The sequence below is a fragment of the Cervus canadensis genome, chromosome 14 (genome assembly GCF_019320065.1).
Source record: "Cervus canadensis isolate Bull #8, Minnesota chromosome 14, ASM1932006v1, whole genome shotgun sequence".
NCBI lineage: Eukaryota > Metazoa > Chordata > Mammalia > Artiodactyla > Cervidae > Cervus > Cervus canadensis.
In genome coordinates, this window is record NC_057399.1 from 48241630 (window position 1) to 48263893 (window position 22264).

At 42.1% G+C, this 22264-nt stretch overlaps 1 protein-coding gene and 1 pseudogene across 1 annotated transcript; one reads left to right on the forward strand and one right to left on the reverse strand.

Moving 5' to 3' along the window:
* The first annotated feature begins 5879 nt into the window (after window positions 1-5879).
* On the forward strand, window positions 5880-6467 carry LOC122453309 (interferon omega-1-like). The gene has a single exon (XM_043487291.1). The coding sequence runs from the start codon at window positions 5880-5882 to the stop codon at window positions 6465-6467; it is 588 nt and encodes a 195-aa protein (XP_043343226.1).
* A 4391-nt stretch (window positions 6468-10858) lies between these two features.
* LOC122453311 lies at window positions 10859-11429 on the reverse strand (annotated as a pseudogene).
* Window positions 11430-22264: the final 10835 nt, after the last annotated feature.

Sequence of the window (22264 nt, forward strand, 5' to 3'; positions counted from 1 at the left end):
CACACACCTGGTCCAACACGGAAATGATCCTCACAGACCAACAAGACCACATGCCTCCTGCGGGGCCTCGTCAAGGGCTCACAGTTCCGCTGTCATCCTGCCCTGAATCGATTCAATTTGTCGAATATTTTCTTGAATATTAAGTGCCATCATGTTCTACTCTACAGGCACTTATTCCTCACAGATGCTGAAGATGATCTATCTACTTATTCACTACCTGGACCATTATTTATCTATTTATAAATATTTAAATAATCTTGTTGATATATTATGTATGTATATTTATGGGAAAATGTATATTTTGTATTTAGTCAGTTTATGATTTTTCTTCATTCACTAAATTCTTACTGTAAGAAAGTTACTTTGTTTTTTCACTAAAACATAAACACCAAGTCTGAATGGCAGCTTGATTAAAAAAATGCATTTTATAAAACCTTGACCCCTCTTTAGGATTTGGATGTTAGAAATAAAAAATACACAAGCTCTACCTGTGTTGTTTGTTGCTCTGAGGACCTCGAAGTGCACATAACTACTCCAATACATTTTATAACTCTGATTTTTTCAAAAGGAACATCACCTAAAAACAATGATCAAAAAAATCCATGCTTCAGGATTTGATGAACTCTTGGGAAGGGCTTTCTGCCTCTTGTTGGTTGTCGAAGTTTTTTCCCTGGAAAGTGGTAGAGATGCTTGAAGACATGATAGTCAGTTGGGGAGAGGTCAGGTGACTATCTTATCTTTACACTCAAATATCACAATTATTCACTTCCTCCCAGTGTAGGAATCCCCAGCATGCTCTCCTCATTCACTCTGCATGAAGGCGTCCTCTCCATTCAGACAGCTGTGTCCTTCTCCATTACGGTTTCTGGTTGTCAATTTCCCCTTAAGCCTGCAAACCACCAACTAAAAGCAGAACCTGAGAGAAAGTTCTAGATCTGTCAGAGACTCTCCTATGACTTCACCTGCTCTGCCTGCCAAGCACTGCAGGTCCAGACTGCCCAGGCTCCCAGAGAAACACAGTACATAGAGGGAACCCCGCCCCCCAGTGAACAATAGTGGAGACTCCAGGGGCTCCTCTGTGCCTCTACCTGGGCTCTTCCATGTGGTGATTACACTAGGAGGAGCTTGCCTGGGTCAGGAGTCTCTTCTGCTCAAAAAGCCCAAAGCGCAGGAAACTTGGAGTTGAAAGTCAGCAGCAGTTTGAGAACTTGGAAGGAGAACAGAGAAGTCTAAAGTGTTCCCTGGAACAGCGGCAGGTCCTCAGGACACGGAACAACACAGATGAGCTGCACTCAGGCAAGAGGGTCACTCCTGTCACAGCTTCAGACTTGTTTCCTCCTTGGGACCCAGCAAGGTATCTCAGAGCAGAGCAAGATGTACCTGGCGACAATGCAATCTAAGGAAGTTCTTAAATTCCACCATGATGTCTTTGCAACTTTGAGAGACAAAATCAAACAAGCTTGAATAAAAGAGTCACAGGCAGGTCTTTAGAACATTTATTAACAGTGGGACAGAGCCATCCCCCCAGGACATATGTCAGTAATGTGCAGACTGGGAGATTGCAATTTCTCAAAGTAAAGATCTTTGTGGAAATTCATGTATTTAATGTAGGCAATTTTGAAGGAGGGCATTGATGGATCAATCATTCTTTCTCTTCTTCCCAGTAGGGACATATAGCACATATAGCTACATGTAAAGTCAGAGGGGCATTTTTTAATATAATTTAATTTATTTATTCATTTTTCTCTGTACTGGGTCTTCGTAGCTGAATGAACTTCTCTTTAGTTGCCCAAAGCAGGTCTTCTCTCTAGTGGTGGTACACAGGCTTCTCATTGCAGTAGCTTCTCTCATTGAGGAGCATGGTCTCTAGGGCACTCGGGCTTCATTAGAGGTGGTCCCAGGGTCTAGAGCACAGGCTCAATAGTTGTGGTCCATGGGCTTCACAGCCTCTAGACCACATGTAGTCCTATGAGTCACCTGCCTTGGCAGGCAGATTCCTTACCATTGAGCCACCAAGGAAGCCCCTCAGAGGGCATTTAAAGTACATTGAGAGGTTTAGAAAACTTCTTGATGATTACAGTCCTGAAATAAGTAGAAAACATTCCTTTATTACTGGTCAACATATCATTTTATTAACAAATTATTTTCTAAATAACTTTTTAATGTCAATTCTGTACTATTACTTAATGATGCTTAATAAGTTGATCTAGAAATTTTTAAAGAAGATAATTACACAAGGCATTGAGGCTTACTTCACAATTCAAGCCAGTCTCTCCCTGCTAAGGAGAAAAATCTTCACTGCTCCTATCTAGGAAGCACATGTTTTTCCATCTTTGTCACACACAGGGCTCCTCAGCACCCACATCTTGACCAGTAGTTGGAAAATAAGGAGCAGAGGTTCTTCCCTGGACTCAACAAGAGGATGACCCATTTGGACTGGAAGTGAGAAATGCAGGTGTCTTCCTTTAGAATGAGAACAACAGGTTGTGGGAGTTCATTTTCTCGGGAGGACTTGCTGACGACTACAGGCTGGAGGTCAGCCTCTCTTCTGCCCTAAGGGACTGCTCCACGGACATAGGGGAGGTCAGCATGCATGTGACTGTGGTGAAGGGGTGATGTACTGATAAGCTCAGATCTTGGGAGATTGTGGCTGAGAATCAGGAAGAACAGATGTCTCCCTGAAAGATTTTACAGCTTTTCGACCCATGAGAAGTTGTAAAAATTGGGTTCATAAATTTCCTCTGGACATTATCTAACTCTCTGCTGACCTGCTGTGTCAGTTTTCCCAGAGCACAGAGTGCCTCGTTCCTGATCTCCATCCTGAACTCATATCAGGGTGTGTTGGAGGTCAGGGACTGCAGTAGGTAGTGACTTCATTCTGCAGAACCTGATGCTGAAAGATGTGTTCGTTGTCATCCTGATCCTGAAGGAGAAACATCAGAGCTCATGTGGCGGGAAACTGTTGGATGCTTTTTCTTTGTATTTAAACTCACAAGAAATGTCAAGAGTTAAAATACATAGAAAAGAGGGCTCACTTCTAGTAGGGATAATAAAGTTATTTCACTATATTTCATTGAAGAAATATTTCATATTTCTTCATTTCACTATATTTCATAAAAGCTTAGACTGTCTTCTGCGAGGCTTGTGTGATTGGACTTCCCCAACCAGGGATTGAAATCAGGTCACAGCAGTGAAAGTGCTGGATCCTAACCACTAGACAATGAGCAATCTATTCCCTATTCCCTTCTAACTACTTAATAGTGATTTTGTCTATTTACGATTAGATCTTAGTTCTGTTGACTTCAGACCATACCCTGTGGCCCTACAAAACAATAGATAGTGACCCTTTGGCATTTGAAATGGATTAAGGGGTCTTTGTCATCTCATTCTCATTCAATCACTTATTTCATTGGTTCCTTAATGTCATGTTGATTTTCACCCTTCCTTTTTTTTTTCCAATGGGATCGTTCAGACAAATCAAAGCCCCCAAGGTTTGCCCTTGAATCTTTGCTACGACTGGAATAGTTCATTTGTTCAGATTTATATTTTTCTTCAGGATTATATGTAAGTGTGACCTAAGAGTTAGTGAGAGGACTCAGTTAAAATTCTAAAGAACTTGGAAAGTGGCTAGTCCATTAGTAGCAAGCAATAAAATTCAGTGATTACTTTAATATCATAATTACTAGTCCCCTGATTAAGATCAGGGTCTTTTGGAATCATTTAATTCCATTTCCTTTTAGTTTTTCTCAAAGCTTCTTCTCATTGCCTGAGTGGATTTGTTACCTAGACAGATGCTCAGGAAGGCTGGTCTCCAAGACACTGTCAGAGAGGATTAGTGTTCTAGCAATTGGCATTCTAGTTGTCCACCTCTTGTTAGGTGGTGAGTTTGACTTCCTCCTTCTCTCCTGAAACTAATCCTACATGGATTAATTGAAAGAAAACTGAGATAGCTGATCTTCCAAAGCAAAGGGCAGTCAGTTGACCCAGGATTTGGCCTTCGTTGAGCTTCTGTTAGAAGCAGCCATTTCCCAGCCTTTGTGTTGTTCATACTGGCCTCATGCTTCCACATGAGGAAGCCACAGCCTCGCCCCAGCTGTGCTGCACTGAATTTGCTAGCTCAGAATACGTCATTGTATCAGGGGAAAACCACCCTTCTTTCAGACATTCAGAATACATTAGTTTTCTCTTTGCCCACAAAACAACTGTGGACTTTTACTTTCTAGGAAAGTGTCAAAGGGAAACAACAACAACAACAAAACTAAAGTCTTAAAATGATACAGATACAGCCCCTCTGCCATTGTTTGCGTTATTGTTCTTACCTCAACGTGAATTAGAACCAGAGCAGAAGCAGCAGGACGAATGCTGACCAACAAGTCACTGAACGAATGTTGCAACTTTAAGTGAAAAATTACACTCAAGTAAAGGAAAGAAGGCTATTTCTCCCTGAGCAAGTAGCCTGGTTCTCACCATCCTGAATTCTCAGAGGGAGAAAGAAACAGAGGAACAGAGATGCCCAGTGGAATCAACTGCCTGAATGAACAACTGTAACTCACTAGATCCTGTGACATAAGCTTTCAATGAGAGAAAACACCATCACGGAATCTCCTTCTTTCCAGCTCAGAAACTGCGCAGAACAAGTCTTGAACAGTTTAAGTAAAAGGACTGAATAATAAAACCATACTTGGCAACACAGATAATATTTATCTACTAAAAGCAAAATAATTGCAGTTGGAAATTCCTCTACCAACTTGCACAAATACATATTTGCTCTCAGTATCTGAGCACTGCTGACACTTTGGACATCTGAGGACATGTGTCAGGAGAAGAGGAGGTCACCACTGAAAACTAGGGTTCTTCACACAAACAGTGCTGGGGAGAGAATGGAGGTTTAGGAAGATGATTTATTTGCCCAACAAATAAACAAGCCCTCTACAGAAAGAAGATTTTCGAGTCCACAGGATGTGGTGAGCCTGTTCTCAGGGAGGGAGTCCAGCAGGTGAGGAAGGGACTCTGTCACTGCAGAGGACAGGCTGTGGCTCCGTGTGATCTCTCCATTGTGAGTGAGGTGCTGCTGGGGAAATAACAATTATCCTGGATTTAGAACTTCCACACACATGTTCTCTGAGAAGAACCAGGATTCTGGAGCAAGTATTGGCCAGTCTGTGGAGGATGACAAGTCTCCAAGAAGAAAATGGTGGAAAGAAATGATGATATCTGCAACAATCCTAACCTCACGGTTCCCTGAAGCACAACCAAGTGGACCTGAAGGAAAGTGTTCTAGAAGGAAGAGAAACATGGGAGGAGTTCATGGACTCATAATAATCAGCCTCTTCTCTAAATCAAACACTGAAGAAAACTCATCATTTGTTTCAAAGAACTTAATTGCAGAGTGATCTGGTAAATCCCTAAATAAATACAAAAACAAGAGAGCTAAGGGAGCCTGTCTTCCCCTGTAAAGTAAGAGGAAAAATGGAGCCTAATATCAGGGCTACAGATGTGTTCATGGACAAGAGAGCAGCATTTAGGCATGAGAGACAAAGAGCAATAATGTATGTAATTACAAATGCCCATCAATTCTGACTTAAGACAAAGACCTTTCTCATTTGATTGATAAATATCTGTTTGGATAGGTATATTTGAAGTTATTAGGAAATAGGTAAAATCAATAGTTTAGATTGATGATATTTTCTTCGATCATACTGTGAATACATAAATGAAAATCAAAAAAGGAAGTAAAAGTGTAGAGAAATGACTAGAAAATGAAAATTACTGTGTTCCCTATTTAATGGCATTGCTTCAAAAGCATGGCATCAGAGAACCTACCTCAAGGTTCCACCAGACACCGTCTCTGCCAGGCTAGCAGCAGCCTCATCTTCCCCATGGCCTTCGTGCTCTGTCTACTGATGGCCCTGGTGCTGGTCAGCTACGGCCCTGGAGGATCCCTGGGCTGTGACCTGTCTCAGAACCACATGCTGGTTGGCAGGAAGACCCTCAGTCTCCTGGGCCAAATGAGGAGACTCTCCCCTCGCTTCTGTCTGCAGGACAGAAAAGACTTCACTTTCCCCCAGGAGATGGTGGAGGGTGGGCAGCTGCAGGAGGCCCAGGCCATCTCTGTGCTCCACGAGATGCTCCAGCAGAGCTTCAACCTCTTCCACACAGAGCGCTCCTCTGCTGCCTGGGACACCACCCTCCTGGAGCAGCTCCGCACTGGACTCCATCAGCAGCTGGACGACCTGGACGCCTGCCTGGGGCAGGTGACGGGAGAGGAAGACTCTGCCCTGGGAAGGATGGGCCCCACACTGGCCGTGAAGAGGTACTTCCAGGGAATCCATGCCTACCTGCAAGAGAAGGAATACAGCGACTGTGCCTGGGAAATCGTCAGAGTGGAGATAATGAGATCCTTGTCTTCATCAACCAGCTTGCAAGAAAAGTTAAGAATGTTGGATGGAGACTTGAACTCACCTTGAAATGACTCTCACTGACTAAGATGCCACATCACCCTTGTACGCTTACCTGTGGTCATTTAAGAGATTCTGAATTCTGCTTTAGCCACAATATTTATTGAATTCAATAAATAAATACTTTCTCAGTAGTAATAAGCAAGTAGATAAAAAAAGTATCCAGCTGCATGGGAATCAGTCCATAGCGATGGCTTCCCTGATGTTATTTATATGTTTCTTTATGTACATATTTTCATTTATTATTTTATCTCATCATATTTATATTTTCATATAAAATTTTTGTTTACATCATAATAAAATTTAGTAAACATGTTCATTTCCTCAATCTTCTAATTTGTTTTCTTCATTAAATTCTTATGAAGGTAAACTTGTTTATTCATTCTGAAGACCATATCCTTATTTTGTCTCCATAAACCTATTGTGGAATAGCATCTGTCCATTTATACTTTAGAATGGTTCTATTACTTCTCAGGACTTGATTGTCAAAAGGTGGAATTCCTGGAGTCCCCTGGCAGTCCAGTGGTTTGGACTCCATGCTTCCAGTATGAGAAGCTCAGGTACCATGGATATCTGCTCAGGGAACTATGATTCTGCAAGCTACAGAGTGCAGCCCTCCATCCCACCCCTTCAAAAAAAAAAAAAGAAAACAAGGTAGAAAAAGGAGTCTCTGAAACTGTGGGAAATGATTACTCCTGAATCACAAATAAACTAATTTATACCCAGTCAGCAAAGAACTGTTGGTGTCAGTATCTGGGGGAAGACTCATCTCCAGAAAAGTTACCAACATGTGGTGTTGACTGACTGATCCTGACCCCTGTTACTCTTCTTCCCACCTTCTCCTCAGTCCTGCTTTACTTAACAATCCACTCCTTACACAATATCTTCACTGCCTTCAACACAGAAGCTGTGTCTGTGATGGTTTCTAGTTTCAAAGTTTCTCTCAGTGGAAATCACTGGAAGACAGCACAAGTGAAAGGGGAGTTCTCGAAGTTTCAAAACCTTTGAATTGCAGCTCTGCTATTTAACAGCAGTGTGACCCTGAAAAATGTCACAAACACTAAGGAGAAGGACATGGCAACCCACTCCAGTATTCTTTCTTGAAAATCCCATGGACAGAGGAGCCTCGTGGGCTACAGTGCATGGGTCACAAGAATAGGACATGACTGAACCAACTTAGAATGCATACAGGCATGCATGCTATCTTGATCCTCTTCTTTAATATGGGGGAAATAACAGTAGTTTTTCATAGGATTACCGTTAGGGTCAATGAGCCCATATTACAAGAAGCATAAAAGTGTGCCTGGCAGAAATGATCAGGACAGTGAGTCCCAGAGTAGCTGCCCACAGGGAGGAGACAGGACAGCTTGCCTGAGGCAATGACTGGAAGGTAACACTGGAAAGATGCTAAGTCTTTGGTAAAAATATTTAACTTGGGTGCTAGTTTCACAGTTTAGTTTGTGAACTCTACTGCGCTCAATGCTGAAGACAATTCCAATTTCGGTGTCTCAGACTTCTGGAAGCATTCTTAGGAAGTCATAGAAATTCTTTGAGAAAGAAGGATTAGTAGAAAATGCTTTGATCTACTATAAAAATGAATAATAGGGAAATCATAGAGATCTCATATGAATGCAGAATATCACACACATTACTCATTAATATTGTTTCTTGTTCTTTAGTATGAGTAGTCCTGTACTACTTTTTAACATATTTCTAAAATTACCTTCTCAACTCTTTGTTGGGTTTCAGTCTTTCAACAGCAAAGCAGAGGCAGGAATAAAAGAGCAAGGGCCATGAAGTGTGAGGTTCTGCTCTCCAACCCTGGGCTGTCCTGGATTTGATTCTAGCTGTTTTCCATTAAAAACTTCAGTCCCTAAATGCTGGCAGTGTCACCTCCTAGAGTCAGTCCTTCTCAGAAATTATGCCTTTAGAGGAGAGACTGCTACAAGTGTATGCAGTTGTCTTATAAGCAAGTGAGAGCTTTCTCTGAACAAGGGGCCATGAAGTCAATTTTATTGGTCAAAATACATAAACCTTACACATTCATACTGCAAACAGTCCATGATAACAATGGCTACATTCATCCATATTCAAGACCATATGAGCTCTTATATGTTCTCACACATTGACCAAAACAGGATCTTATCTTCTTTTTTTAGTTTTTGCCAATCTGACTGGTGACACAGAGCATCTAGCAGCAACCATTAGTTTTCCTTTCCCTAATTGATGGCAGTTTAAAGTTATCAGTCATACTCCAGTCAGGAAAACACAAAGTTCCTTCCAGCCTTCTAGTCCACCTCTTGGAACTGGTATGGGAAAGAAAAACAATCTGCAGGCAAAGGAGAAATGTACTGGAAGGAACCAGAGCCCCAGCATCACAGAGTAGACCTGAGAAGAAGAGCTGTGGAGCTGAGACTTTAGTTTTAAGACCAGTGCACTAGAATAGGTGACAGCCTTTCCCCATCATATCCACTGGAAGTGCAGTCTTCCTCTGTGAATTTCTGATCCATACACAATGCACCCATTGCTCTTCCATTGTCACTTAACTCATGTAAAGAAGTTCATTATTTATTTTTGTTCAAACTCTGTGATCTCCAGCTAGAAGACACATAGACTGCAAGGTCCTCAACCAGATCCCTGGCTCCACACTCACACTGCCCTCCTGCCATCTGGCTGGTATCCAGTCTGAATTTTGTTTGTGACCAAGAAGTTTGTGGTTTTCCTGTGTTCCAAGCCCAGAACTGTTTTCCGTTCAAACTGATGAAGTAGGTCATGACCTGCTCTAGTTTTCAGGGCTTTAAAAATCTATCTTGATGGAGTTGTCTTCCAAAGATGCATGCTGGAATCATATACCCAACTGCGTATTTCACAGTTGGTGTCTACTGAGCACACATTATGCTGAAATCAAAAGAATTTAATGCAATTTTTTAAACAACTTATCCATATGAGATGACATTTTGAAAAAGTTAATGAAACTCTCCAATGAAAAACTAACTAAAAAAAAATGTTTAATAGATGACCCTTGGTTACAAGAAATGAGAGGAAAAAAAGGATTTTGTAAATTGAGATGAGTTATTCAAAGTAGTTACTGGGTATAAGTTTGTCAAATATGGCTTTTGCTCAGATGAAGAGAGATATACAAAGAAGTAATATTGAAATCATTACTGATGATTTTGCTTCCATTAAAGCCAGGAACTTAAACCTCCGTGAGGGCAGCCACTGTGTGATCCTCACAGTCCTGATGATTTCTGCCAGGAGCGTTTGATGCCTCTTGTGTTATATGCCCTCATTGAATCCAAACAGTAATTATATGAAAACCACTCATTGTCCCCATATTAAAGATGAGGAAACTGACCTGTAGTGTTTGTGATATGTTTCAGGGTCACACTGTGGGTAAATAGCAGAGCTGGGAACCAGAGGTTTTGACATTTCTAGAATTCCTTTCACTTGGGCTCTCTTCCTGTGGCTTCCACTCTGACTACACCATGCAGCTAGAAACCAAAACAGAACAGAGCTCCTGTGTTGGAAGCAGTGAAGGTACTATGTAAGGGCGTAAACTGCTCAGTCAGGCAGGACTGAGGAGAAGGTGGGAGACAGAGTAATAGGAATCAGGAGAGGCCAGTTAACACCATACGTCATCAGCTTTCCAGGAGGAGGAGACTGCTTCCCTCATATACTTATATCAACCATTCTGTAATGAGTGGGTATAAATTAGTGATGCCTATGACATCAAGATTAACCATTTTCTACAATTTCATAATTTCCCTTCTTCTTTTTTCTATTTGGCACCCTCCACAGCTTATAGGATCTTAGTTCCTCAACCAAGGCTCCCTGAAGGAAAAAAGAGTCCTAACAACCACACCCACAGAAAATTCTCAGAATTCCACCTTTTGACAAACATTTCCTAGAAAATGATAGAACTGTTCCACAGTATAAAGTGAACAAATACTATTTTCTGATAGGTGTATGTAGACAACATAAGGATTTATGTTTTCAAATTAAAAACTCAAGAAATTTATCTTGATAACTATTTAATAAACAAAGCAAATAACAATTTTAATGAAAGAGGGAAATATATTTTCTAAATTTTAATACAATGTAAGCATACACATCTTTTATATGAAAATATAAATATGATGAGATAAAATATTACTTGAACTAAATAAAGAATAAATAAATAACATCAGGGCAGTCATCGCTTATGAATTGATACCCCTGCACTTGAATACTTTGATATCTACTTGCTTATTATCACTGACAAGTATTGGCTGAGTTAATTCAATAAATTTGGTGGCTGAAGCAGAATTCAGAGTCTTCTGAAATGACCCCAGCTGGGTATACAAGGATGACGTGGCATCTTAGTCAGTGAGAGTCATGTCAAGGTCAGATCAGTCTCCATCCTACATTCTTAAACTTTCTTGCAAGCTGGTTGATGAAGAGAGAGAAGGCTCTCCTTATATCCATTCTGACGATTTCCCAGGCACAGTCGCTGTATTCCTTCTCATTCAGGTAGACATGGATTCCCTGGAAGTACGATGTCACGGCCTGTGTGGGGCCCATCCTTCCCAGGGCAGAGTCTTCCTTTCCCATCACCTGTCACCGGCAGTCGTCCAGATCGGCCAGCTGCTCAAGCAGTCCACTGCGGAGCTGCTCCAGGAGGGTGGTGTCCCAGGCAGCAGAGGAGCGCTTTGTGTCGAAGAGGTTGAAGCTCTGCTGGAGCATCTTGTGGAGCACAGAGATGGCCTGGGCATCCTGGAGCTGGCTGCCCTTCACCATCTCCTGGGGAAAAGCAAAGTCTTTTCTGTCCTGCAGACAGAAGCGAGGGGAGAGTCTCCTCATTTGGTCCAGGAGAGTGAGGGTCTTCTCAGTGCCAGCCAGCACGTGGTTCAGAGACAGGTCACAGCCCAGGGATCCTCCAGGGCCGTAGCTGACCAGCACCAGGGCCATCAGTAGAGAGAGCACGAGGGCCATGGGGAAGATGAGGCTGCTGCTGGGCTGGCGGAGACGGTGTCTGCTGAACCTTGAGGTAGGTTCTCTGATGCCATGCTTTCTAAACAAGGCCATTAAATAGGGAACACGGTAGTTTTCATTTTCTAATCATTCCTATACACTTTTACTTCCTTTTTTGATTTGCTGTTATGTATTCTAAATACAGTCAAGTAAATTTTTTCCTTCTAGACTGTTAATTTTGCCTTTTCCTAGTGACTTCAGAAGTTCCCATCCAAATGAATATTTTTCAATTAAATGGGAAAGGTCTTTGTCTTAAGTCTGTATTGATGGACATGTTACACATGTTATTGCCCTTTATCTCTCATTCATAAGTGTTGCTGTCCTCTCATCCATGAACACATTGTTGGCTTGCTCTTAGGCTCCGTTTTTCCCTCTTAGTTTCTATAGGAAGCCAGGCTCTGTCAGCCCTATCGTTTCCCTATTTGTAAGAGATTTACCAGATCACTCTGGCAGTTAAGCTCTTGGAAACAAAGGATGAGTTTTCCGTAGTGTTTGATTTAGAGAAGAAGCTGATTATTATCAGTTCTTGAACGCCTCCCACATTTCTCTTCCTTCTGGAACACATTCCTGCAGTTCCCTCAGGGAACCAGGAGGGCAGGTCTATTACAGACATCACCCTTTCTTTCCACCATTTTCTTATTGGACACCTGTGGTCCTCCACAGACTGGGCCAATACACCCACCAGAATCCTAGTTCTTCTCAGGGCACATGGGTGAGGAGATTCTAATTCCAGGATAATTGTATTTCCCCAGCAGCACCTCACTCACAAGGGAAAGATCACACGGAGCCACAGCCTGTCCTCTGGAGTGAGTGAGTCCCTTCCTCACCTGCTTTTCTTCCTCCCTGAGGACAGGCTCACTACATCCTGTGGATAAGAATCTCCTTTCTGTGGAGGGCTTGTTTATTTATTAGGAAGATAGTCTTCCTGAAACCCCACCCGCTCCCCTGGAGTGGTTTTGTGAAGGACTCTAGTTCTCGGTGGTGACCTCTTCTTCTCCTGACCCATTTCGCCAGGTGTCCAAATTGTCAGCACTGCTCAGAAGCTGAGAGCCAAAGTGTGTTTGCGCAAGCTGGTGGAGGAGTTTCCAACTGCAATTATTTTACCTTTTCATAGATAAATAATATTTACTTTGCCAAATATAGGTTTTATTATTCAACCCTTTTACTTAAACTCTTCAACACTTGTTCTGCTCAGAGTTTTTGAGCTGGAGGAAGGAGATTTAGTGATGGTGTTGCCCCTCATTGGAAGCTTATGTCACAGAATCTAATGAGTTTCAGTCATTTATTTGGGCAGTTGATTCTACTGGGCATCTCTGTTCCTCTATTTCTGCCTCCTCTGAGGTTGCAAGGCAGTGAGACCCAGGTTACTAGATTAGGACAAACAGCCTTCCTTCCTTTACCAGAGCATAATTTTTCATTTAAACTGTTTATATACACTTAGTGACTTATTGGACAATGTTGGTATTCCTCTTCTGCTCTGGTTCTATTTCGTGATGAGACAAGAACAATAACGGGAAGTAAAGAAAGCTAGAGGGGCTGCACCTCTATCACTATCAAGACGTTAGATTTTTTTTTTTTTTTCTCTTTGCAACTTTCCTAGAAAGTAAAATTGCATAGTTGTTTTGTGGGCAACAAGAAAACAAGGGTAAGTCTCAATGTCTTGAATATGGAAGAAGGGAAGTGGTTTTTCCCTGACGTCATAGGTATTCTGAGTTAGCAAACTGCAGTGCGGCACGCCTGGGGAGTAGGCTGTGGCAGAGGGGGAGGATGAGGCCAATATGAACAACAGAAAGCCTGGGACAGGGCTGCTTCTTACAGAAGCTCAATGAAGGCCAAGTCCTGAGTCAGTTGACTGCCTTCAGCTTTGGAAGACCAGCTAGCTGATTTTCCTTTCCTTTAATCCACATGTGATCAGTATAAGGGGAGATGGAAGAGAGATGGGGAATCAGAACCCCAGTTTCTAGAACACAAACCCTTTCTGGCAGGGTTGAGGAGACCAGCCTTGCCTAGCATCTGTGTGGTTGATAAATGCACTTGGGCAATGAGAAGATGCTTTGAAAAAACTACAATGATAGGGAGTGAAATGATTCCAAAAGATCCTGATCTTAATCTGGTTAACAGTAAAATTATGATATTAAAAGTAAGAGCTGCATTTTATTTGATTGCTAACCCTAATGATCTCTTTAATATTTCAGTTTCTGATATGATCACAATCATGCGTTGTGTTTCTGCAGGTTTTTGAAGAATTTTAAAAATATTTATGTGCTTATTTGACTGGGCCAGGTCTTAGTTGAAGCATGCTGGATATTGCATCTTCCTTGCTTCATGCAAGATCTTTATTTGGGCCATAGGAAGTCTTGCCTGCCTCATGCAGGATCTAGTTCCCTGAACAGAGATCCAACTCAGGCTCCCTGCTTTGGGAGCATGGAATCCTGGCCACTGGACCATCAGGGAAGTCTTAAGGGGTAGGGTTTCAATATATGAATTTGGGGAACATACACACATTCAGTCTGTAACATTGTAATAAGAAGATACCAAGGTATTGTGTTTATGGTAAGGATTCATTAGGATATGTTTCCTTCTCTGTATTTATTTGCGGAGAAAGAACACATTGCCTGATGCTACCCTCACTTTTTATGGCACATCCACCCTGAATTGTTTACTAATTAAATGTCATTCATGTTGTACTGTGAACCTAATTACCAAGGATCTACCAGGCTTCCCTCATGCTCAGATGGTAAAGAATCCGCCTGCAATGCAGGAGACCAAGGTTCAATCCCTGAGTTGGGAAGATCCCCTGGAGAAGGAAATGGTAACCCACTCCAGGATTCTTGCTTGGAGAATTCCTTGGGCACAGGAGCCTGACAGGCTACAGTTTATGGGGTCACCAAGAGTCGGAATCAACTGAGAGACTAGTACTTTTGCCAGAGAAATTCCACAGACTATCAGTGTTCATCAAAATGACAGTGACAACAACAACGATTTCCTTAGCCTCTGTAAGGGACTCACTTAATCCTTCCAACATAGTTGAAACTGAGTTGATATTCTCCTTTTCAAGCGCCCCCTGCTAAGACTTTATTTGAATAAAATAATCTAAGAATGAATTCGCAAACCTGGGTTTCAAAACCTAATATGTCAGGTTCCAAACTCCCTATCCACAGCATAAACACCTGAGCACACTGCATGTACTGAACTCTCACTTATTTCCCTATTTTACTTCTAACACAAGATGTTCCTTTTTGTTTCATACCTCGATGTTACAAAGCTCTTATTTCCAATAATTAACGCCTCCCTCCAAATTCTAGATAAGCTGAGCGATTTACAAAGTATCCTGATTATTTTTTAGAAGAAGCAAAATGAACTTATCAAGTGGTAGTTATTACTGAGAGTCTAACTGTGCTTGACAAAATTAATAATTCTAATAAATATAAAATAATCATAGTTCACTGTCCAAGATGACTCATAGATTGTTAAGTGATCCTCACCATAAAATTGAAATACATGATGGACAAGGTCCTTGAGAGTTATGACCCCTGCGCGAGATTTGGATTACAAACATTTCAGTGAATCCACTGTAGAAAATCCCAAGCTGACGGTACATGTGGATATAGGTAAAAAATACTTAATGCTACCAAATTACATGAATATGGGAAATGACTGGAAGAATACCAGGCGACACATGCTAACGCGTGAGTTGTGAGGGATGGAGCAGAGCATCCCCATGGCCATCTGCAGGGAAACAGGAGTCCAGAAAGTCAGCACTTGCCCTGGGCCTCAGGGAAACAGCTCAGGTCCTGCACTAACCTAAGCCGCCCTCCAAGCTCCTTTCGCTGCGCCCCAACGGCCGGGAGGGGGCGCCCGATCTCTCAGGAACTGACAGACCGGCGACGCAAACCCAGCTGGACCCGCCTCCAGGTACAGAGCGGCCAACTCGGGCGGCGGATCCACGGGGAGAACTCGGGGGTCGCGCTCGGAGGGAGCCGCCGGAGCCCAGGGAGCGCTTGTGGCCGCGCGAGCAGAGAGGAAAGTTCTTTTTCAGGCCGACTGCCCAGGGCAGCTTTGCCGCCGCTTCTCTCAGAGCCTTTGATGTCTGCACCTGCCCTTGTATCCACCCTCCCCTTCCTGGGAGGAGATTTTACCCAGAGCGATTTACAGCGGTGCCCGTTTATTCTGCGATTGGTGGCTGGAAATCCAATGGAAACCCACTCCAGTACTCTTGCCTGGAAAATGCCATGGACAGAGGAGCCTGGTAGGCTGCAGTCCATGGGATCGCGAAGAGTCGGACACGACTGAAGCGACTTAGCAGTAGCAGCAGCAGATGGCTGAAAATCAGAGCATGTTGTGGTATGTTTTCAGATTCAGGGCTGTCTAGGGCAAAGGACTAATTCAGGGACAATGGGAAAAGCATTTACAATCCGGACAGAAATCTACTAGATATTGGGATCCTCCAGTGCGAAGGAAGATTGGGGACAAGACTGAGACTTAAAGGAGCTCCCAGGGTTGAGAAAATTATTTCATTCAATAGTAATATAAAAGGTAAATTTCTCCTGTAATATTAATTGTTTGAAAAATATTTTAAAATAGATAAGTCTTAAACTCACATCAAGTTGAAATATTTTCCTTATGCCCCAACAGTACTTTTATGTTCCTGGCTTTAATGGAAGCAAAATCATCAGTAATGTTTTCAAAACTGCTACTATGTATATATCTCTCTTCACTGATGGAATGCCATATTTGATAAATTATGACCCAGTAACTATCTTAAATAACCAATCTCAACTAACCAATCTCAAAATCCTTTTCCCTCTCATGTCTTTTAACCAAGGATCATCTATTAAACATTCATTTTTCTATGTAGTCAGTTTTTCATTGGAGAGGTTCAATAACTTTTTCAGAATGTCAAATCATGTGGATAAGTTGCTTAAAAAGCTGCAATCAACATGCTTTTGATTTCAGCATCATGTGTGCTCAGTAGGTATCAACTGTGAAATAGACAGTTGGGTATATGATTCCAGCATGCATCTTCGGAAGGCATCGCCATCAAGACTGATTTCTAAAGCCCTGAAAACTAGAGAAGCTCATGACCTAGCTCATGAGTTTGAAAAGAAAACATTTCTGGGCCCTGAACACAGGAAAACCACAAGTGTCATTGTCACAAATGAAACTCAGATTGGATACCAGCCAGATGGCAGGATGGCACTGTGAGTGTGGAGCCTGGGATCTGGTTAAAGACCTTGAAATCTGTGTGTCCTCTAGCTGGAGATCACGGAGTTTGAACAAAAATGAATAATGAACTTGTTTCCATGGGTAAAGTGACAATGCAAGAGCAATGGGTACATTGTGTATGAATCAGAAATTCATAGAAGAAACCTGCATTTCCAGTGGATATGATGGGGAAAGGTTGTCACCTATTCTAGCATACTGGTCTTAAAACTAAAGTCTCAACTCCACAGCTCTACTCAGCTCTACTCTGTGATGCTGGGGCTCCAGTTCCTTCCAGTACATTTCTCCTTTGCCTGCAGATTGTTTTTCTTTCAGAGTTCTCCCGAACCAATTCCAAGAGGTGGACTAGAAGGCTGGAGTATGACTGATGACAACCACCATCAATTAGGAACAGGAAAACTAATGGTTGCTGCTAGATGCTCTGTGTCACCAGTCAGATTGGCAAAAACTAAAAAGGATAAGATCCTGCTTTGGTCAATGTGTGAGCACATATAAGGACTTAAATGATCTTGAGTATAGATTAATGTAGCCATTGTTATCGTGGACAGTTGACAATATGCATGTGCGTGGTTTACGTATTTTGACCAATAAAATTGACTTCATGGCCACTTGTTCAGAGAAAGACACTCACTTGCATTATAAGACACCTGCATATACTTGTAGCAATCTCTCCTCTAAAAGCACTAATTTCTGAGAAGGACTGACTCTCAGGGGTGACACTGCCAGCACTTAGGGACTGAAGTTTTTATGGAAAACAGCTCGGATCAAACCCAGGACAGCCCAGGCTTGGAGAGCAGAACCTCACACTTCATGGCCCTTGCTCCTTTCGTCCTGACTCTGCTTTTCTGCTGGAAGTCTGAAACCCAACAGAGAATTGAGAAGGTAAATTTACAAGTTTCTTAAAGGAGTAGTAGAGTAGTACTCATACTAAAGAAGCAAGAAACATTATTAATGAGTAATGTGTGTGATATTCTGCATTCATATGAGATCTCTGTGATTTCCCTATTATTCATTTTTATAGTAGATCAAGGCATTTTCTACTAATCCTTCTTTCTCAAAGAATTTCTATGACTTCCTAAGAAAACTTCTAGAAGTCTGAAGCACAGAAATTGGAACTGTCTTCAGCATTGAGCACAGGAGAGTTCACACACTGAATATACTGTGAAACTAGCACCCAAGTTAAATATTTTTACCGAAGACCTAGCATCTTTCTAGTGTTGCCTTTCAGTCACTGCCTCAGGCCAGCTGTCCTGTCTCCTCCGTGTGGGCAGCTACTCTGGACTCTCACTGTCCTGAATATTTCTGCCAGGCATATTTTATGCCTCTTGTAATATGGACTCATTGATCCAAACAGTAGTCCTATGAAAAACTACTGTAATTTTCTCCATATTAGAGAAGAAGATCAAGACAGCATGCATGCCTGTGCGCATGCTAAGTTGGTTCAGTCCTGTCTGACTTGTGACCCATGGACTGTAGCTCAAGAGGCTCCTCTGTTTATGGGATTTTCAAGAAAGAATACTGGAGTGGGTTGCCATGTCCTTCTCCTTAGTGTTTGTGATATTTTTCAGGGTCACACTGCTGTGAAATAGCAGAGCTGCAATTCAAAGGTTTTGAAACTTGGAGAACTCTCCCTTCACTTGTGCTGTCTTCCAGTGAATTCCACTGAGAGAACCTTTGAAGCCAGAAACCATCAAAGAATACAGCTCCTGTGTTGGAGGCAGTGAAGATATTGTGTAAGGGAGTGGATGGTTCAGTAAAGCAGGGCTGAGGAGAAGGTGGGAGGAAGAGTAACAAGTGTCAGGATCAGCCACTCGGCACCTTGTGTTGGCAACTTCCCTGGAGGAGGTGAGTCCTCCCACACATACTGACACGAACTGTTCTTTGCTGACTGGGTATAAACTAGCTATACTTGTGACTTCAGGACTAATCATTTACCACAGTTTCAGAGACGCCTTTCTACCTGTTTTTTTGGGGGGCGGGGGGGGTGAGTGGAGGGGTGGCTGCACTCCACAGCTTGCAGAATCTTAGTTCCCTGGACAGATATTCATGATACCTGAGCTTCTTACACTGGAAGCATGGAGTCCTAACCACTGGACTGCCAGGGAATTCCAGGAGTTCCACCTTTTGACAATCATTTCCTGAAAAGTGTTACAACTATTCTGTAGTATAAATGGACAAATGCTATTCTATGATACGTTTATGTAGACAAAATAAGTATTTATGTCTTCATAATGGAAAAGGCAATGTTTTCCAAGGCAAAGCATTCAATATCACGGTAATCCAAGTCTATACCACAACAAGTAATGCTGAAGAAGCTGAAGTTGAATGGTTCTATGAAGACCTACATGTTCATCTAGAACTAACACCCAAAAAAGATATCCTTTTCATTATAGAGAACTGGAATGCAAAAGTAGGAAGTCAAGAAACACCTGGAGTAACAGGCAAATTTGGCCTTGGAGTACAGAATGAAACAGGGCAAAGGCTAATAGAGTTCTGCCAAGAGATCGCACTGGTCATAGCAAACACCCTCTTCCAACAACACAAGAGAAGACTCTACACATGGACATACCAGATGGTCTACACCGAAATCAGATTGATTATATTCTTTGCAACCAAAGATGGAGAAGCTTTTATACAGTCAGCAAAAACCAGACTGGGAGCTGACTGTGGCTCAGATCATGAACTCCTTATTGTCAAATTCAGACTTAAATTGAACAAAGTGGGGAAAACCACTAGACCATTCAGGCATGACCTAAATCAAATCCCTTATGACCATACAGTGGAAGTAGGAAATAGATTTAAGGGACTAGATCTGATAGACAGAGAGCCTGATGACCTATGGACGAAGGTTCATGACATTGTACAGGAGACAGGAATCAAGAACATCCCCAAGAAAAAGAAATGCAAAAAAGCAAAATGGCTGTCTGAGGAGGCCTTACAAATAGCTGTGAAAAGAAGAGAAGTGAAAAGCAAAGGAGAAAAGGAAAGATATACTCATTTGAATGCAGAGTTCCAAAGAATAGCAAGGAGAGATAAGAAGCCTTCCTCAATGATCAGTGTAAAGAAATAGAGGAAAACAGTAGAACAGGAAAGACTAGAGATCTCTTCAAAAAATTAGAGATACCAAGGGAATATTTTATACAAAGATGGGCTCAATAAGGGACTGAAATGGTATGGACCTAACAGAAGCAGAAGATATTAAGAAGGGGTGGCAAGAATACACAGAAGAACTGTACAGAAAAGATCTTCATGACCCAGAGAATCATGATGGTGTGATCACTCACACTCAGCTAGAGCCAGACATCCTGGAATGTGAAGTCAAGTGGGCCTAGGAAGCATCACTACAAAGCTAGTGGAGGTGATGGAATTCCAGTTGAGCTATTTCAAATCCTGAAAGATGATGCTGTGAAAGTGCTGCACTCAATATGTCAGCAAATTTGGAAAACTCAGCAGTGGCCACAGGACTGGAAAAGGTCAGTTTTCATTCCAATCCCAAAGAAAGGCAATGCCAAAGAATGCTCCAACTACCGCACAATTGCACTCATCTCACATGCTAGTGAATAATGCTCAAAAATCTCCAAGCCAGGCTTCAGCAATACGTGAACCATGAACTTCCAGATGTTCAAACTGGTTTTTGAAAAGGCAGAGGAACCAGAGATCAAATTGCCAACATCCGCTGGATCATCAAAAAAGCAACAGAGTTCCAGAAAAACACCTATTTCTGCTTTATTGACGATTCCAAAGTCTTTGACTATGTGCATCACAATGAACTGTGGAAAATTCTTCAAGAGATGGGCATACCAGACCACCTGACCTGCCTCTTGAGAAACCTGTATGCAAGTCAGGAAGCAACAGTTAGAACTGGACACGAAAGAACAGACTTGTTCCAAATAGGGAAAGCAGTACATCGAGGCTGTATATTGTCACGCTGCTTATTTAACTTATATGCAGAGTACATCATGAGAAATGCTGGCTGGAGGAAGCACAAGCTGGAATCAAGATTGCTGGGAGAAATATCAATAACCTCAGATTTGCAGATGACACCACAATCACATGCATACTGACCTCCTCTACGTTTGTGGGGCAGTTTCTCAGAGCTGAGGAGAGGCTGACCTCCAGCCTGTAGTCCTCAGCAAGTCCTGCCAATTAAATGAACTCTTAGGAGTCATGTTTTGGGTTTTTGGTTTTTTTTTTGTTTTTTTTGGTTGACGAGGACCCCTTCTAGGAGACCTCCTCAGGTAACCTGCTGTTCTCACCTGCATTTCTCACCTCCACTCCAGACGGGTCATCCTGTTGTCTCCTGATGGAGTCCAGTGAGGAACCTCTGCTCTATCTTCCAAATTCTGGTCAAGATGTGGGTGTTGAGGAGGCCTGTGTGAGCCAAAGATGGAGGAACACGTGTGCTTCCTAGACAGAAGCAGTGAAAATGTTCTTCTTAGCAGGGAGAGACTGGCTTGAATTGTGAAATAAGCCTCAAAGTCTTGCAGAGTTGTCTTTTTAAAATATTTCTAGCTCAACCTATTAAACATCATTAAGTAATACTGTAGAACTGAGATGAAAAGTTTCTTTAGAAAATAATTTTTCAGTGAAATGATATATTTCATTATATATAGGAATATATATAATTATATAATATATAAATATATACATATTATATATAAATATATATAATTATTATTTAATTATATATAAATATATTATATAATTATATATGTATTATAGTAACATATAATATATAATAATTCACTAATATAGGAATGTTTTTTACTTGTTTACCACCCTAGTCCTCAAGAAGGTTTCCAAACCTCTCAATGTACTTTACATGTTCCCTGAGGGGCTTCCGTGGGGGCTCAGTGGTAAGGAGTCCACCTGCCAATGGGACCACATGTGGTCCTAGAGGAAGCCACGGGCTGCAGACCAGCTGAGCCCGGGCGCCGCAACTACTGAGCCTGTGCTCTAGACCCCGGGACCACCACTGCCAAAGCCAAGTGCACGAGAGCCTGTGCTCCCCAACGAGAGAAGCTACCAGAGTGAGGAGCCTGTGCACCCCAACTAGAGAGGACCCACCTTAGCCACAACTAGAGAAAAGGCCGTGCGGCAATGAAGACCCAGCACAGTGAATAATGAATAAATAAATAAAATTATTTTAAAAGTCCCTCTGACTTTACATATAGCTCCTGAGTGCTATATGTCCCAACCAGAAAGAAGAGAAAGATGATTGATCCGTCAATGTCCTGAAGATTGCCTACATTAAATACATGAATTTCCACAAAGATCTTTGTTAGTTTGAGAAATTGTATTCTTCCAGTGTGCACGTTACTGACATATGTCCTGAGAAGAAAGCTCTGACCCACTGTTGCTAAATGTATTAAAAGTCCTGCCTGTGTTCCTTCTATTCAATCTTGTTTGATTTTGTCTCTCAAAGATGCAAAGACACCATGATGGAATTTAAGAACTTCCTTGGATTGCATTGTCCCCAGGCACCTCTTGCCCTGCTCTGTGATAACTTGCTGGGTCCTAAGAAAGAAACAGTCTGCATGAAGGAGTGACCCTCGTGCCTTCCAGGACTCTGC

Bases quoted from the DNA above. Each gene is read 5' to 3' on its own strand.
- LOC122453309 (XM_043487291.1), top strand. From the start codon at position 5,880: ATGGCCTTCGTGCTCTGTCTACTGATGGCCCTGGTGCTGGTCAGCTAC.